Source organism: Thamnophis sirtalis, unplaced genomic scaffold, assembly GCF_051295495.1.
Source record: "Thamnophis sirtalis isolate CommonGarterSnake01/CBP01778 unplaced genomic scaffold, rThaSir2_p1.2 scaffold_3, whole genome shotgun sequence".
Classification (NCBI taxonomy): domain Eukaryota; kingdom Metazoa; phylum Chordata; class Lepidosauria; order Squamata; family Natricidae; genus Thamnophis; species Thamnophis sirtalis.
The window spans coordinates 150,095,926-150,112,897 of record NW_028261383.1 but is presented as its reverse complement, the minus strand read 5'-3'; the positions used below and the strand labels follow the sequence as shown (position 1 = coordinate 150,112,897).

Here is a 16,972-nt window from a genome sequence, read left to right as displayed (position 1 = left end):
AATACCAGGAACAGTGACTAAGAGCAAGATTATCTTCTTTTAGACCTGCCTTCTTTTTGAAAAGTACAACCAGCAAAATAATAAAGCTGAATACTCTGCTCCATTAATGCAAGTCAACATCCTCGCACATTTTCTCAGACCACATCATTTTCTGACTATTTCCAACTCCATCTTTCAATTTCTCCCACTACAGAGTTGCCTGAAGACATTAAAAAAATGCATGGGTGCAATTGTATTTTCATTCTTTCTTTTTGTACTGCATTTTGAATCACAGCCATATTCCATGCATTTCTGGCTCAATTGACTTTCTGCTACAAATATGCTTATCCCTGCAATGTACACCACAACAGGAAAAAAAAAAGTTTTCCCACTTCTGTCACATAAAGAGCAGTCAGAGAGGGTACTTTTATCTACTTTTATTTTGTATTAAATTTCAAGGGTGGAAGTTGTTGCTGAAAAAGAAGTATAACAAAGGATGTAGGTAAGGAGAAGAGCGATGAAGGCAAAGAGAAGGAAAAATATTCTATATGATTTTGGAAGAGGAAGAATAAGCACTCTGTTTTTATATCATGTTCTAATTTCCAAAGATTTGTCACATTCTATGTCATGGTTTTGAGGATAATCATGAATGATAAAATACTTATGAAGTCTCCTGCTCTATGCAGTCAAATGGAATTGTTTCAGTATGAGAAAAGCTGTTATTTATGTTCTACCATTTTTCCTTTAACAATTCTTCCATAAACTGAATGGCTTCAAGGATTGTGCTGATTTTTATTATATAGGTAGTCCTTGACATGATCATAATTGAGCCCAGTGTAATACATCATGATGGATATTAATTAATACATCATGATGGAATGTGTGTGGGATGCACAACATGCATCCCACACACATTCCCCGTCCCTGCACTGCCCCCTGTGCAATTCCTAACAACCTTGCACAATGTCCCCAACCCGCACTGTGCCTCTCGTAAACCCACTTGTATTCCTGCGACCCACATGGCTCCTCCTCCTCACAGGGAGGTATGCATGGATATTGTATAGGTCAGGAAGAATGCACAAGTATTCATGAGAGACGACCCACATATCAGGAAGGGCACATGGAGTAGATGGGAGATGGAGTGGAGAGGGCACAGGGGTGCAGAATGGGTTAATGTCCAGCATAAGTACAGAGGGACTAGGGAAGTTGCAAAGATGGGGGAGACTTAACCAAGCAATTTGAGACCTTCCCTGCCAGCTTCCCCAGTGCCAACACTCCCTCCCGGCTTTCCATAATAAAATATTTTTCTTGTGGAGGTGGCGGAAGTGTTGCCAATCATGATTGAGTTTATACTTTAGGCTTGCTTCCCCATTGACTTATGAGAGAGAATAGTGGAAATAACATCATGTAACATGGCTGACTGGCAACAGTGTGGCAGTGTTGAAGCAGTCATTTTCCCAAATGTCATTCCTAGGAAAGTAATGGGTCCCACTTATTTGAGGTAGTTTGGTTCAAAAATTATTACCCTATGATGCACCATTTTTCTCAATTGAAGATTTCAGGGAGATACAAGATATTTTGTGGTATATAGATATTTTCAACATAAACTTAAAAAAAGTATTATAAGGTCTAAACCTTTTTCTCCACTAATAATAAAATATGAAAGCTCAGACTTTGTATGCCAACTCTGTTATCTCGATGGATGTAAGGATACACAAAATCTTTCTTATTACTGAATTATCCATCTCTATTAAGACCTGCTGAACCTCACATTTCATTGCAAAGTAACAAAGTAATAATTCCGTACTCAGAGAACTATATACCATAAAGGGAAGAGCTGGTAGCATTAGTCACTGGATCTTGTATAATCAAGGGTCAAGTCTACTATTAATATCACAGCAATGACCAAGTCCATTGGTCTTCACTTACTTTTGCCTTGTTGGGGGAAGTTCATAGGAGATCCATTTGTGTAGACATTGTCCCCTGAGGAAGGAGCAGGTTTCAGTCCTGAGGCAGCAGGTGAAGAGGGAAGGCCAGTGAAATTAAAATGGTTGTTTGCTTCCATTTCTAAAATAAAAAGACATTCAAGAAAGACTTAAAGATAATACAAAAATGCATTTTAAGTGTGCATCGGTATACTGCATATACCACCTAGCTGATGGATGTGAACTACAGTATGTTGGTTTCCATGATAAATTAGAGATTTGAAACCTTAACTTTCATAAAATAACAGGAGCGTACCTGGGGTAAAACTGAGTTTTGGTAGAACATTTGGCATATCAGCTGAAGTCTGCCAAAAATGATTGATATTGTACTGTACATAGTTAGCAATCAATATACAGCATGTGGCACTGGTGACCTAGTGTACACCCTCTCTGCCTTACTAAAAGAAAACATTAGGTTGAAACCCCAATTGACGAAAGCTGACAGGCAGAGATGAACAGGCAGAAATCAATTACGGTATCTTTGAATTTGTCTGGATGATAAACACCTGGAATGAGTTTTAAATGAGTTTTCTCTTCTTGTTTCATGCCTTTTATATAGTTCACCTATTGTTGCTTATTGTTATTGTATGCTTTTATTAATGTTGCTTCTCCTTGAAAAGTTATGCAGGTAGCCCTCAACTTATCACTGGTCACATAGCAACTGTTCTATGTTATCATAAGCTCCCCCCCCACCTCCAAAGGTACTTATGATCTGGTCCCAAAGTTCCAACAGCTGCCCTGCCCCGTGGTCACATGTCTATATTTCGGGTGCTCAGCAACCAACTGTATTTACAGCAACATGTCTGTGATTTGTTTTCCCCCAAAAAATCAGCACTTATTTTGGGTTTTGGCAAAAATACCCCATAACAAAAATGGGTTCATTTAATGACTAGTGTTCACTTAAGGATTGTTGCAAAAAATGTTGCAAAATTGGGTCAGTCATGTGGGTGCTCCCTTTATGACCATCACAACCTATGACCATAATAGGGAGGCTCCACTACAGTTGTACGTCCTTGTCTTACAACTGTAGTGGAGCCTACCTATAGTAGTCGTAAAATGTGGTAGTCAATTAATAAAGATTCAGATTTACAACCTGTACTCAATCAAAACCCTACAAGCACATGTTCACAATTTGGGCAATTCTATCCAACTGATGTAGGATTTTTTTCCCCTCCTGTATCTTAAGAGGAAATGTTTCAACTACGAATGAAAGCAAACCTGGCTGCAGTCCACTTTGCCAACAGAGGCAGTCCTTGGCTTATGTTTATTTGTTCTACAACTGTTCAAAGTTGCAGCAGCGCTGAAAAAATTCCAGCCATTGCATCCCCACGGTAATGTGATCAAGATCTAAGTGTTGAGGTCACAATTACAATGTTCAAGTGCAGTGGTGGTGAACCTATGGCACACAGAGCCCTCTGTGTGGGCAATGCACGCCGTCGCCCCAGCTCGTTTCGGATCTTGTGCTCCATAGTATATGCCAATCATCTTATAGGCCCTCTCACGGCTTCTGCTAACCCTCCTGTGCTTTCTAACACTCCACCCCCTTGCAGCCTTCCCATATGCTCCTTAACTAGGACTCCTCTTCCTCCATAAAAATCAGCAAGTCTTAGGGTTACAATGGCTACCAGCCTGCTAGGATTTCTGTCAGTAAGTGATGCGAGTCGTCACTTACCATATACAACTGGAACCAGCAGTTCACTATTACTAATCAACATGGTCACTAAACGAAAAACAATGTGACTGTGCTGGACCCATGCTACTTTCACTTCCCTTGTTACGTAAATCACCCTTGTCATTAGGTAAGATACCATGTGACCATGACTTTCAATTTCACTTCATTGTTCTCCATTAATTCTGCTTATTGGAAGCCGGTTATGAAGTTTGCAAATGGCAATCACACAACTATGGGACACTGTAATGCCTGTAAAATGCACACCAGTTGCAAAATGCCTGAATGGCAATTGTGTGATTGTGGAAAGCTACAATTGTGATGATCAGTTGTAATGCCTTTTGTTTCCAACCATAACTCTGAATGGTTGCTAAACAAGGCTATCACTAAGCGAGGACTACCGCTGTCTGTAAATTTAACTGTCAAGAACTGATTCTTTTTATTACTATTTTGCAAGACGAAAAAGAAACTAGAATGAAAAATCGATGACACAGCAGTAGCACTTAGACTTATATACCACTTCACAGTGATTTCCAGGCCTCTCTAAGTGGTTGTACTCAATCCAGCTTGTACTCAATCCAGAAAAGACCGAGTGGCTGCTGTGTTTCCCTCCCGCGAATTGGCCAAGTGTTCCATCTCTCAGGCTGGGGGGTCAAATTCTACCCCCCTCAGACAGGGTTCGCAACTTGGGAGTCCTCCCGGATCCACAGCTGACTCTCGAACATCATTTGTCAGCTGTGACCAGGGGGGCATTTGCCCAGGTTCGCCTGGTGCACCAGTTGCGTCCCTACCTGAACCGGGAGGCCCTCACAACAGTCATTCGTGCCCTTGTGACCTCTAGGCTGGAATACTGCAATGTGCTCTACATGGGGCTGCCCTTGAAGAGCATTCGGCGACTTCAGCTAGTCCAGAATGCAGCCGCGCGAGCGATTGTGGGTGCACCTCGTTTCACCCACGTAACACCTATCCTCCGCGAGCTGCACTGGCTGCCTGTTGATCTCCGGGTGCGATTCAAGGTGCTACTTATCACCTATAAAGCCCTTCATGGTACTGGACCTGGGTACTTGAGAGACCGCCTACTGCCAATTACCTCCACTAGACCGATACGATCGCATAGATTAGGCCTCCTCCGAATTCCATCATCCAGCCAGTGTAGACTGGCAACTACCCGGAGGAGAGCCTTCTCGGTGGCTGCTCCGACCCTCTGGAACGAACTCCCCGTGGAGATTCGGACCCTCACCACCCTCCAGTCCTTCCGCGCCGCCCTAAAGATCTGGCTGTCCCGGCTGGCCTGGGGTTCAGATTCTGACCCCACTCGAATTGTGTGACTGTTGTGTTTCTTTTAATATGTTGTATTGTCCTTATGTTGGAAATTGTTTGTCCTCCCCCCCACTTTTTGAACTGTGAGCCGCCCTGAGTCCCCCCAGGGAAAAGGGCGGCATACAAATAAAGGGAAAATGAAAATGAAATGAAATGTTTACAGAGTCAGCATATTAGAATTAGAAGGAATAGTTAAGAAATGCAACTAGACTTGAGGATAAATATAAACATTTTCAAATTTCCTGCCAAAATTGTATTTTTACATATAAAATTAATCTTATTTCTTGTGATGGGTTGCCATTTATGTGAAGTAAATCAGCCTCAAATTTCATATAAAAGATTGTGGGTGATTTTCTTCAAAAATTAATTCTCAAGAACTTAAAATGTTAGCAAAGAGTTTTTAACTTGTCCTATGGCACAATAAAGATGGTTTATTGGAAAATCTCTCTTCATCCTCCACAAGAAGCTCAGCTAGAAAAATGCTCTCTGTGGCTCCTTTGGAATTTAGTTGTGTCTGTAGGATAATTTTCCATGGATTGTTTGGGTTTCTACAGCAAGGCCATCTGATTAACTGCTTCTAGAAGTAGACTTACAGTAAATTCTAAACAAGCTACAAACAGCAATAACCAGCAGAATTTCCAGCAATTTCTCTATGATCTGACAAGTACATTGGTAGGTTTCCCAATAAGCTATTTTTATAGGTTACAAATCATCTAAGCCATACTTAATAATTAATTTGAGAGTCAATGAAAAGACTGGATAATCCCAGAAAGTAAGAAGAAACTCAATCAGAAACGGATGCATTTGGTGAGGGTGACAGCTATATTCTGAATCCAACAGCAACTTTAACACACACACACACACACACACACACACACACACACACACACACACACGTCTTGTTGTACTCGGGTCTTTTCCTGTGTAAGATTGAGATTGTCTTGGCAACGTTTCGGCGAGGTCTAACTCGCCACACCAGCCTGAAGATGGTGAGTGAGACCTTGCCGAAATGTTGCCAAGACAATCTCAATCTTACACGGGAAAAGACCCGAATACAACAAAACAAACATACCTATACCCGTGAAAATCTACAAAAACACACCTATAGATGATAGATATAGATAGATAGATAGATAGATAGATAGATAGATAGATAGATAGATAGATAGATAGATAGATAGATAGATAGATGATAGATAGATATAGATATATAGATATAAAAAATACACACACACAAAAAAATAAACTAAGAACATGTCATGAAGTACATACATACACGTGTGTGCACTTCATTCATGACGTTAGTTTATTTTAGAATTTGAACAACCAAAATGTGTTTAATAGACAAAAAAGCAAATCAGAGTCCTGTTTCTCAATTGCTTATTCAAATAACAGAGAATCTATATAAAAACATATTGCCACCCCCCTTTCTCTGTGTGTGCGTAATTGCTCTCCTGCTACATGTACATGGTATTTGTTAGAAAACAATGCTTTCAATCTATCCATGATTGCTAAAAGTTGAAAACAACTTGATGGCTCATTATCATTATCACACTCTGGAAATCCTCTATTATTTAAAAGAAACTGTCAGGGGTTATTTAGGGGGAGAGCATTCCTTAATGTGGGGGCCATTATAGAGAAGCACCTATGTCTGATTTTTATATCCTAATATCATAGCAATTACTAGCAGAATTCCCAGCAATTTCTTTCAGGATATTTTTAGTAGACAGATTGATTCTAGCAGCAGAAAGTGCAGAAACAGTAATGCTACTTATGTTTTATGACTCTCACAATCATTCTCTCTAATCTAGTAAATCATTTGTTTGTGAGTTCTTCTTTTCAAGATAACAACAAATTCCTCATTGGAACAGCTGAAAGCACCACATGAATTATTTTAATCATAAGCCCAGGATTCTAATAAAAGATATAGGTATTGCTTGCTTGATATGCAGATCAATGGCCATCGAGATTTCTTTAAGAGACAGCAGACTGGGGTTTCAGGCAGATAGTGGCCCCAGATGATTTTCATATATTGAGCATAAACTGGTTCGATCTATGTTAGTGACCATCATTGAGAATGAACTAATACTACTTTGGAGAAAGCCACTAGATAGAACTATGCAGACTGATAATTCAGAGATATTATAAAGCAAAGAAGCTTTCAGGACTGCAAACTGGAAAGTAATTTTGGGTTCCAATGCTGGCAAAACACATTTCTACCACATGTGAATCAGAGGCAAACTATTACATATTGTTTGTTTTGTTTCAAAAAATTTAGGAGTAATAATAGGAGTACAGTACACTGTATTTCCCCCTAAGACAAAGGAAACGGCAAACAAGGCCATCTGTTGTGGAAAAATTTATACCTCACCTTTTAATATTCTCAAATAAAAGCTCTTGTACCAAAAAGATACTGTTGGTAGCAATAAGGAAAATAGAGTATACTGTGACCCAAATATATAAAAATGAAAGTGCAAACTATCTCAAAAATATGGGGATAAAGGACCAACTATTCTAGGTTAAATTGATATAAAATATTGTTCTTGTTGCTGAATGATGAGTGAAAACTATACATAGGAAAACATACGATTTTCTCTTTAGGAATGTGCATTTCTTTTGACAAACAGATTCCATATCCATTCCAATTCTACCTGTAGAAGGCACTGAAAATCACCTGCACATAGTTAAGTACATGAAAAAAGCACAATTTTAAGTGCCCTCATCCTCAGGCACAATCTTATGAGACTTATCCACTCACAAGCATAGGAAGAAGGGAAAGAGATAGGTGATTGAAAAGAGGGACAATTTTAAAGGGAGAAAACAAAAAAAATGTAGAGAATATTATATATTTTTCCTTGGCAACCTGAAATCTATTCATGTGATTGATCTGGTCTAAATAACTATTCCTTTGTAAATTCAAAAAATCTCACACCAGAGAGAGTTTTTCTCTCTCACACAAATACAACTTTTTATTCCTGCAATGTCAGATCAAGCTCTATCATCTAAACTAGTAAACTTCTATAACTGCAAAGAAAAAGGGGAAAGGGCAGCAGCTAGAAAGAACACAGGAAATATCATTTTCCCATATCTTCCAAGGCTATTAAGGGAATCCTATGCCATTTACTGTTTCCCCTTCAAAAAACAACAACAATGGATGATATCCCAACAAGTGTCCAGAATCATAACATTGCTTTGAATACACCTTTAAGGGCTAAGGTATCAGAAGAAAAAACAGCTGCTGTTCCAGCAGAGAGATAAGCTGGGCTGGACTTGAGTTGAAGGGAGGTGCTAGGAAAGCATTGTAATTAAAGGGGAAGGCAGAATGGCTTGCTATAAAAAAAGGCCAAGCAAAGTGGTTGAATTAATTGTATTGGGGGGGGGGATTAAAGGGGAGGGGTATGGTTAAACTGAAACACTGGGATAATGTTGAGCAGCTGGTAAGTTAAAGAGGCTTCATTTATATCAAAACTATATTTCTTTTATGACACTGTAACAGTGCATGTTTAAATAAAAGCTTGATAGTCTAAAGCGGACTATCATTTAGCTCAGGTACAGTTATTTCCAAGAAAAGTTTGTTTTAAATTTTTTGTTACATATTTAAACCTTCTTTATAAACAAGGTGTTGTCCAGGTTTTTCCCCTTTTTACATCTTCTAAAGGTACAGTTGTTTCCATGTGGAGATGGAATGGCATTTGCAAGTAACTTAGGTGAGGCATAGTCTTGAGAAGGTATAGCATTTTCTATTCTTGATTACCCTTTAACAAATGATTTATGGACTTTATATAATCCTGCACATCCTCAAAGAAACAAGAAATCATGTGCCTAAAAACTGGAGAATTCCTGATTTAAGTAGTGTGAACTTATTTTATTGAGGCTTTCCTTTTATAAGGAAAATCCCAGATACATTAATGGAAAGTCAGAACTTTCTAAAAAGTAATAACCAATTATGTGCAGTGCAAGGCAATTTACCAGTAATGCAACATCAAAAATGAAAAAGTACAAAAAGAACATACAATTTTTTAGGCAACATCTGTTCTCAGCCACTATGAACTACAAAACCTCTTTATTTAACTGGATCCTTTAAAGCAAGGGTGTCAAACGTGCTTAAATGCAGCCTGAAGGGCCAGCCTGGGAATATCAAAGGACTGGCCCGTGGTGCCTCTGCCACCGAAAACAGGCCTCCAGCACCACTCTGCCAGCCAAAAACGGGCCATGTGGGGGCCTCGGGAGGCCCATTTTTGACTGGCAGAGTGCTGCAAGAGGCCATAGAGGTCGAAAACGATGCTGGGGGGCAATGCGCAGCCCCCCCCCATGTTCCATTTTGGCTGGTAAAGTGTTGCAGGAGGGGTCCGTCCCATCTCTCCCCCCCCCCCACTAGCCCACAAAAGAGAACTACAATGCAGATCCAGCCCTCGAAGAAATCTAGTTTGATATCCCTGCTTTAAAGACAGATGTCTTTTTTGTAACCTGGGGCTTCTTTTTTGTTATTGTTGTTACTAGATGGAGCAAAGAGCAAGATTTTGTTAGGTGTAAAGAATCAAGACCATTCATACAGTTGCAGCAAAGAAAATTTATTCAAAGTTTAGATAGGAATCTAGTCAGCACTAAATTGGGGAACTCAAGAGGGGCTGGACTTGGATCTCTTGCGGCAATTCAACAACTCTAAACTGATGGTTTGTTTAACTCTGCTCCCAGTTTTGCCTGCTGTTCTACAGATTTCAAGCCCTTTTATTTACTCTCCAAGATTTGGAATTTCCCAACTTGGGTTTTGGGGAGAGTTTAAAAGTTTAAGGCACCTGGTTTATTTGTCTTTATTTTTCAGAAGTTTGAAGACAAAATAAGAGGATCCATTCTTTTAGATTTCATACTACCCAATAGACTTGAGCAGTGAGAACTTTGAAAGGAAGTAACAATCTTCTGGTTCAGGACATTACAGAAACAAATTGAAACCTAGTCATCTATTTAATCAATTTCAAAAGCTTAGAGAAGTAGTAGATAGGATTTTAGGATTCATCAAGAGAAGTCCTTTGGTGAAAGAGAGCACAGAATGGTTGGTAATTCAGAAATAAAATATTAAAGTACATCACACACCAGTTTAATGAATACTATTAAAAAAGAGGAAATTTGGAAAACGGAAAGTGAACATAATAAAGAAAGTGTGGACCAGACAAAGATGAAAGGGGCTAGCGGGGAGAAATGGTTTACAAGTTAGTATCAAGATTCATCCTGACAATCTGAAACACTAAGTAGAAGACAGTAAGATGAACTTCAACAGGGACAAATGCAGAATCCTACACTGGATAGAAAAAAAAATCAGAGGCATCATTATTATACATGCAATTCTGGATTGCATCAACAGTGGGCCAGACTGTCTAGAATATTATGTTCAAATTTTAGGAAGAACACTAACAAACTGGAATATATTAAGAACTGAACAATCAAAACAATAGGATGTTTGAAAAGTGAGCATTTGAGGAACAGTTCATACGGTTAGCCTAGAGAAAAGTGCAAAATTTTCAGTTATAACAAAGCCTCTTATATAGAAGACAGGACAAAATTGTTCAAAGTTTTTCAAGAAGACAAGAAATGGATCTAAATTATAAGGAGATTTTGGTTGGACCCCAGGAAAAATTTCCTAAGTATTCAACAGTGGGAAAGACTGGAGATAATAGATTCTTCTGCACTGGAAGTGTTTAAACAGAGGCTGCATGGTCACCAGTCAAGGATGCTATCTATACTCCTGTATAGGACAAAGGTCGATAACGTTCATCATCTGCGTAGGAGTCAGAGGCCATGCTGCTGCTACTGATGTTTCTTCCTCCTTTTCTGCCTCACAGTTCACTCTAACTAGCATCAGGCATGGGACTTGTTGCTCCACCTGTGCTAAGGCAGCTGGTGATACTGTCATCAAACTGGTTGTCCAAGGTGGTGAACTGTCACAGGAACAGCCAAATGGATAGCTGCTTTTCCCTTCTCTCGTGCGCTGGGGGAAATATTTCTTTTTGGGACTATAGACAAGTTGATTTCAGTTAGTGGTCGCATCTGGCCCATGAACCATAGATTCCAATCCCTGGGATACAGGATTGATGATTAAGACTTTCAACCTTATGATTTGAACTTCCTGCAAAAAAAAAAACACCACTCCACAAAGCTACAAAGACGATCATATGGGTCCTTCCATCTCTATTTAAAAACATGGCTCAACTTATTTTAAAAAATAGGAGTTTCTTTCATTTATAGCATACACAAATTTATCATTGTTAATAAAATAATTCTATAAGTATTTGCCTCACAAAACCACTTCTCTTCAAAATGTTTAGTGAAAACAAATAACCAGGAATGGTTTACTAACCACTATAAGAAAATCGCTTATTCTGGACTAGTATTTTCTAAATCAGTAGCATGCATACCATTGATGATATACAGAAATAATGCAACTCCCCTCCACAAATATGTGATAAGCCAGATAGAAAAGAAGGGCAGAGCTGCCATTTTCCAGTCAAGCAGCAAATGAAAAAGAACTAAGCATTCTGGCCAAACCAGACCGAGAAGTTTGGGCTTAGGAGCAAAGCAAAGTGAAATAAAATAATTCTGTGCTACCTCTCATTTGGATTTTTGATAGGGCATAAGGGAAGACTATTCTAACATTGCTTCAGTGTCATTTCATTATTATTAGCGCACAATTATCATACGGGTAGTCCTCAACCTACAACTATTTATTTAGTGGCTGTTTGAAGTTATAATGGCACTGAAAAAAGTGTAAGTTGCTTTACAACTGGTCTCCCACTTACAACCATCACAGCGTTCCCATGGTCCCTTGAACAAAATGGTAATTGGAATGTGTTTATGACAATTGCAGCATCCCAGAGTCATGTGATCATTTTTGTAACCTTCCCACCTGGCTTCCAATAAGCAAAGTCAATGGGAGAAACCAGAATCACTCAATAACATGGTTCACTTCAATAACAACCAGTGATTTGTTTTATAACTGTGATAAAAAGTTCATAAAATGGGTTGCAATTCCTTTAACTGTCATGCTTAGCAACATAAATTTTGGGCTCAATTGTGGTCATAAGTCAAGGACTACCTTGACTACCTATTGTCTATTAGCTGTGTTATTAAATTTTCACACAAAAATTTAAACATGCATATTTAGACATTGAATTGCTTGAAACTATCCCGCAGGCTGACAAAACCATTTTTCCCTTTGCTGAAAAATAATTTTAAAAATTGCTGAAGGGACAAATAAATAATTTTCTCCCAGCATTATCTGACCTGATATAACTCTTCCTATGTAAGATCATTTACATGCATTCATATATTCCCAGTTATTCCCCGAATGTATGAACCGAAGAGCAAATGTAAAGTATTAAAATTGTAATAATAACTAAAAAGAATATGGTTTAGTTCAGGGGTCTCCAACCCTGGCAACTTTAAGACTTGTGGACTTCAACTCCCAGAGTTCCTCAGCCAGCAAAGCTGGGACTCTGCTCTGGGAGTTGAAGTTACAAGTCTTAAAGCTGCCAAGGTTGGAGACCTCTGGTTTAGTTAGTACAAAGACCAATTTAGGGTATCTTCTAACACAGGGCTGCCAAACTCCCGCCCTTGGGGCCAAATGCGTCACCTGCTGGCCATGCCCACATCTGGGTTAGCAAAGGGGGGGGGAGTTTGATATGTCACCTGATACCACCATGACAATGTGAGTTTGACACCCCTGCTCTAACAGATATCAATGAAGAGTTAAAGACTCCTTCAATTTGAGCTCAACTCCTGGTCATATTTATATAGTTTTTATGTAGCTTTCTTAGCAGCAAAATTCTGACTTTTTAATCTATTTTACAGCAGAAGCATTCTTTGAAAGTCTATCCAAATTCTAGCCAAGATTGACTTAGTTCCAGAAATCAGAAGTCAAGGTCAAGTCAGGTGATACCACCTGCTGAGACACCAAGGAAGGTTTCAGGATCTCCTCATTTCAAATGTACATTATTTAAAGTCTTAAAAAGTATATCTTTATTGAAAACCATTCTACTATCTGGCCACCTTCGAAGCTATATTTATGCAAGGTTACCATCCTCTGTCTTAAAAACAACTTAGAATAGGAGTCATGAGAAAATATTTATGTGAGAAACATAGTAGTTAATCCTTTAAAATTTAATTAAATACAGAAATATGTCTACCTGAAAGGGTTGGCATCTTTGAGCAAATTGTTAGATATGGATCACTTTCTAAGATTTGCCATTTTGCTAGATTAAAAGATACACAAACGACTGTCTAATATAATGTATGATATAATGTCTTTAAAAAGTGATATTCTCCAACAGCAGGAATTTTATTTACTGCCTTAGTGCCTCATAGAGAAACAGGAATAATCTAATCAGGGAGTTTAGGGAAAGTTATAAAGCGAAACCCTTTCTGATTCAAAAGAAAATTTCAAAAAGCAACAAACACAGCTGCCATTTCCAGGCCACTTCCTGCAAGGATGGGGGAGGGAGCAGAAGAAAAGGATTGTTTGCATCAGGTTCGGCACACATGATTCAGCAAGGGAAAACAACAGCTCAGAGCATTCATTCACCCTAGAGCCACTCAAGGCTCTCTCTCTCACTATGCCTGCATCCCACCTCCACCCACACAAAAGGCTCTCAGCCTTAGCCATGATCTACCTGAACTCAGTGATCTCCGTCTCCCAAAACAGGTATATTGGCCTTTCCAAGAATTTAAGAGATTGTCACGAAATAGATCATCACCTCGGATTATCTTCCAGGCGAGACTCTTTCTCATAGGCATGATACGCCCATGGAGAAGGAGATTCCCCGGCATCAGATTGCACCTCCCCCACCTAAGTATGTCAGCGGTGATGCCAGAACCTCAAGCTCTGCCACCGTAAAGAGACCCGGGTTCTTCTCTCATATATGCCCAGCGAAAAAGCTCTCTTGCCAGCGCCAATCTCACTCGAGGTACCAATGGATGCCCATCGGCCAATACAGGAGCCCTTTACTTGTTCTCTCTTTTTTCCTAAAGCCATTTTTCTTCCCAAGCTTCCTCGGCAGGGAAGGATCCCTGAGAGGTGGGGCAAAGACTCTCGGCTGACCCACCTCTTCCTTTGCTCCCACCTCCCCAATAAAGTCTTCCTTAGCCTCCTCCCTGGTCGGAGACCACGCTCGTCCTGCTGCATCCCCCAGAAAGCCCCTACTATGGCCTCTCTCCCCGCAGCCCTCCTCCTCCTCGCTTTAAAAGCAGCCAAAAGATGGGGAGCTTTTCGCTCGCCTCCCCAACTCCTCTCGCTCGAGGCTCATCACCGGCCTCTCCCTCCCCCCCCCAAAAAAAGTGCGGAACCCCTCCCCCTTTCCCCCAAGGTTTCGAGGTCCTTCGCCTCACAAACGAGGCTGCTGCGGTGACTTAACGATTCGCCTTTTCTTCAGCCACCAAGCCAGGCCTCCCCGGTCGGCCGCCCAGCTTCCCAACGCTCTCCGCCCCCGAGCCGAAAGCTCTCGAGTCTTTTCTTCCCACAAACACACGCACACAACACGCACACGCGAGCCGCCTTTTAAACACGGGAGAACCCTGACTTTAAACCCATTCCCACCCGGCTGGGCTTCCCCACGTTCTCCTCCTTCCCCGGCTCTTTCCCCGCTCCTCGGGAGGCGGCTCTTCAGCCCCGGCCTCTCTTCTCCCGCACCCATCCACCCCTGAGGGCTGGCCGCCAGGACTTTCCATCAGAGCGCCGGGGCCATTACGGATCTCTCCCCTCATAGCCATTCCTCATTATCCCCCACACCCGCGCCTTTCCTCACCGCCCGAGCGGGGCGAGGACGGACTCGTTCCCCGGCGGTCCCTGGTCCGCGCCGCCGAAGTAACGCCGCCGCTGCTCCTGAGGGATCCGGGCCCAAACTTCCTTCCCTCACTTCCTCTCAGAAGAAGAAAAAGAACCGGAGTCGCGTCCCAGGCGCCCCGCGGCCTCCTGGAGGAGCTCTTTCTCCCCCCTCCCCCGCTCCCTCCTCACCTGTGGGAGGTGTCAGCCGGCTCCCCTCACATGGCCCGCCGGAGGAGCGGGGTCGGGCCCTGCGGGTGGTGGGCGGGTGGGGGAGAAGACCCTGCCGGGGCCGGCGAGTGGAAGGGGCCGCCGGCCGAGGCGAGAGCCGCGAGCAAAGGCAGGCCGGAGCCAGGCCCAGCGGCCGTTGTCGTGGTTAACCCTCCCTCCTGGTCGTCCTCGTCGTCGTCGTCCCTGGCCAGGAAGCCGAGCCAGCTTTGCGAAGGACCGAGAGAGAGAGAGAGAGAGAGAGCGCCGGGACCACGGTCGACGGCAAGCCGCCACCGCTGCTGGGTCCTAGAGCGAGCCCTCTCGCCAGACCGCGCTGAAGATGGGAGTCGGAAGGCGCGAGCGCCACCTCCGCCGCCAGAGGAGGCGCGCGGCCTCAAAGGGAGAGCGAGCCGGTCCGAGATCGCCCTCCCCGTGCAAAAAAATAAAATAAAATTTAAAATAAAGGATCCAACCCTCTGAGGCGGAAGAAGCTCTGCCAAAAAAAAAAAAATAGTACCCAAGATCTACTTTCTTCTGCAAAAGAGGCGACGGAGGGATTTGGGAGGTCAGTGTAAAAAAAGACTAGCTAGGGAATCTTGCTGGGTTCAGGCTATGCTCTGCAGGCCCGTCTGGGCTGGGCTTGGGGGAAAAGGACCCTTGCTGGTCTCCAACTCTGGACGGCCATGAGAGGCACGGGAAGATGGTTAGCCTCGGGCAGCTTCAGTTCACATTGCAGATTTGGGAAGGTTGTGTTGTTTTCTGATTAAGTAAAAGGCAACCCGGGCAGGGTTCCCCGTTGCTTCATTTCTATTTCACAACAGATCAGGATGAAGAGAAAGGAACTCGGTGAGCCACGTAGAGTGGCTGAGGATATAAACCAGCACTTCCTTGCGCCGTTGTGGCCTTTTGCAACCCAGGCTGGCTCCTCCAACCACTGTCAGGTTATCAAAGGATGAGAAATAGAGTGCAGGTAGTCCTCCGCTTACAACAGTTCATTTACTGACCATTCAAAGTTACAACAGCACTGGAAAATGTGACTTGTTTTTCATACTTGCGACCATTGCAGCATCCTTGTGATCAAAATTAAGACGCTTGGCAACTGACTCATATTTATGACAGTTACACTGTCCCGGGGTCATGTGATTACCTTCTGCGACCTTACAAGTGAAATAATGGAAAAGCCAGATTCACTTAAAAAGCACGTTACTAACAACTGCTACTTAACTGTGGCAAGAAAGGTTGTAAAATGGGACTAAATTCACTTAACAACTGTCTCGCTTAGCAACAGAAATGTTGGGCTCAATTGTGGTCATACATTGAGGACTACCTGTAATACATTTGTTGTGCAAGGGGCCTCAAGCTATCTTCAATGTGAAACACCTTGTGGGAAGTATGGAAATGCATGTGCTGAAAAGCAATTGTTGTGCTTGTCATTTGAGGCTCTAGGGGGCGGTGCTCATCTCAGTTTCTAAGACGAAGACCCAGTGCTGTCCAAAGGCGTTCTCCATGGTCATGTGGCCAGCATGACTAAACGCCAAAGGCAAAAGGCACATGGAACGCTGTTACCTTCCCACCATAGTTGGTTCCTATTTTTTCTACTTGCATTTTTTTAGGTGCTTTCAAACTGCTAGGTTGGCAGAAGCTGGGACAAGTAACAGGAGATCACTCCATTAGGCGGCGCTAGAGATTTGAACCGCTGAACTGCCAATCTTCTGATCGACAAACTCAGCGTCTTAGCCACTGAACCACCACGTCCCTCTCCCTATATGACGACACACCAATTCTTTGATTTTACAGAAGTATGATTGTCAAAGAGTGAACTTAGATTGATGTAGGCTGACACAATAAGGAACAGGAAAGAGTATCACAAAACGCTTATTTCATACAGACAAGCTAAAAAGGGTTTCTGGTGATCAAGGGTGCTTAGTAGAATGGTGACTATCAGACAATGGGGTACTGACTTCTATAATGCCACCAGTAAAGAAAACCCCTTAAATTGGG

General features: G+C 42.0%; 1 protein-coding gene across 4 annotated transcripts in view; it reads right to left on the bottom strand.

Annotated features, from left to right (window-relative positions):
• Nucleotides 1-16,972, bottom strand: part of BAZ2A (bromodomain adjacent to zinc finger domain 2A) — a 63,463-nt gene that overhangs the window by 31,487 nt on the left and 15,004 nt on the right. For 2 of the 4 annotated variants that reach the window (XM_087710388.1, XM_087710391.1), the window contains exons 1-2: nt 14,954-15,190; nt 1,909-2,046 (exon numbers count right to left, since the gene is read on the bottom strand). In XM_087710388.1, the coding sequence (XP_087566514.1) occupies nt 1,909-2,044 (136 nt within the window). In that variant the 5' untranslated portion in view covers nt 2,045-2,046; nt 14,954-15,190. Of the gene's footprint in view, nt 1-1,908; nt 2,047-14,953; nt 15,191-16,972 lie in introns of those variants that run through there. The other 2 variants (XM_087710390.1, XM_087710389.1) reach the window with 2 other exon arrangements.